General features: G+C 45.5%; 1 protein-coding gene across 2 annotated transcripts in view; it reads right to left on the bottom strand.

The window, feature by feature from the left end:
* Nucleotides 1-388: 388 nt before the first annotated feature.
* Nucleotides 389-1,710, bottom strand: part of TJP2 (tight junction protein 2) — a 27,949-nt gene continuing 26,627 nt past the window's right edge. For both annotated transcript variants that reach the window (XM_010161641.1, XM_010161643.1), the window contains one exon: nucleotides 389-557. In XM_010161641.1, coding sequence (XP_010159943.1) covers nucleotides 389-557 — 169 coding nt within the window. The remainder of the gene's footprint in view (nucleotides 558-1,710) is intronic.

Raw genomic sequence — 1,710 nt, forward strand, 5'->3', positions numbered from 1 at the left:
CTATTGCATTAATAAGTGTCTCTCTGGGTTCATACTTTCGTAACACAGCAGAACAGTCCGAAAAGGCAGCATTAATAATAGGGAAGAAAGGGGTTCTACGTTAAAATATGAAAACATCAAGGATTAACACAGACTTGCAGGATTTGGTCCTTAGAAAACAGGCAACAGCATTCAGGCAATGGTGATTTCTTTTCATAGATGCTAACAAAATAATATCCCCAAAAACATGAACTCTTCCAGTTCGGCATATAGATATGTCTAAGTTGAGTAGCGTACCCTCTAACACCACCCCCATAAAAATACAGCTTTTCAGGACTAACTACTGCTCCACTTTGGCTGTGAGGGAAGAAACCTCGAAAGAGCATTAGACGTGCACATACTAGCGAGCCTACAATTCCGTGTCTCTGTATCTGGATGGCTGTCCGTAATACCCCTTCTTAGAGTGGTCTGATAGCTGCCGCCGGTACTCCTCCTCCTCCTCCGCATCGCTGCCGTAACTGCCGCCGTGCTCTAGGTATGGTCTGACAGGAGGTTTCTGGGGTTCTGGAGGTCTGGAGCTAACACAGCAAGAGAGGGGAAGAGAGAGAGAGACGGTTTGCTTCCATTCTGAAAGCTAAAACGGACTTAGCAATGGCTTTATGGCCGTGGGCAGCCTAGAAAGGCATGTAGAGCAACTGAAACCCCTTCCAGCCCACAGACTATTGCAAGGCCATGGGAAGACACGTCTGGAGAAGCACCTTATTTCCATCAAGCTGGAGCCTGATTGTTGGGGGAAGATCAAAGAAAATCAGTAGAATTGGTTAGATATTAAAATTATGTTAAATAGATCATAGGAGACTTTGTTAAAGGGTAATGTTGTGTGATTAGATCAACTCATAACGTACTGTAACTGAGGAGAACTATAAACATAGAAGTAGTGAGGTAATGAAATAGGTAATGCGCATGTGTGAACTAAGAAAGGTAAAAAGTTTAAGGCCGTTCATTCACCTAAACGACCACCAGACGACCACCTGAAGACCCCCGAGACCACCACCAGAGGGAACTACGCATGCTCAGATGGGAGGAGACCTAATTACCATGAGAAGCGGAGCTCATTATCATACGAAGCGAGGCTGATGTCGCAATCTAATACATATGTAATTTTTGATAGTATAAGTTGCGTTCGGGATGTGACGAGATTTGTAGCCAGATTTGGGTGCGTACCCCGGCTACCCAGCGCTGAATAAAGCACCTGCATATAATCACTCTGTGGTTATGTGGTAGCTACGCTAACATGATGTTCAGATCCGACCTACTCCACCTCCCTGGAAGAATGCCGAATTTAAAATTAATAAACGCCCCTGCGCGTGCGGACACGTATCAAGGGCTTTACAGCACTTGATTCCCCGAGCAGAGAGGTTTTCAGCCGTTGTTGCTACCCCAGTGGACGTTTTCCTCAATTATTTTTGCACCAGATGCTTTCTATGCCTGCTTCTTCTTTGGCACCCCAGCTTCTTGTCTCAAGGTCTGCAGACTTCTTGCATGACACTTCTCAAGTTGACAGCTCTCTCTCCCCGTTCAAGGCTCTCGCTAGGGCTCTCACCCTTAAAAAAGGGGCTGAGGTAACCCACACATTAGCTTTTTATACACTGTGGTTCTGCCCATTTAATGGGACACTAAACAGATACCACAGAATCACAGAATGGTTTGGGTTGGAAGGGACCTTAAAGA

The sequence above is a fragment of the Eurypyga helias genome, unplaced genomic scaffold (genome assembly GCF_000690775.1).
Source record: "Eurypyga helias isolate BGI_N326 unplaced genomic scaffold, ASM69077v1 scaffold20411, whole genome shotgun sequence".
Lineage (NCBI taxonomy): Eukaryota > Metazoa > Chordata > Aves > Eurypygiformes > Eurypygidae > Eurypyga > Eurypyga helias.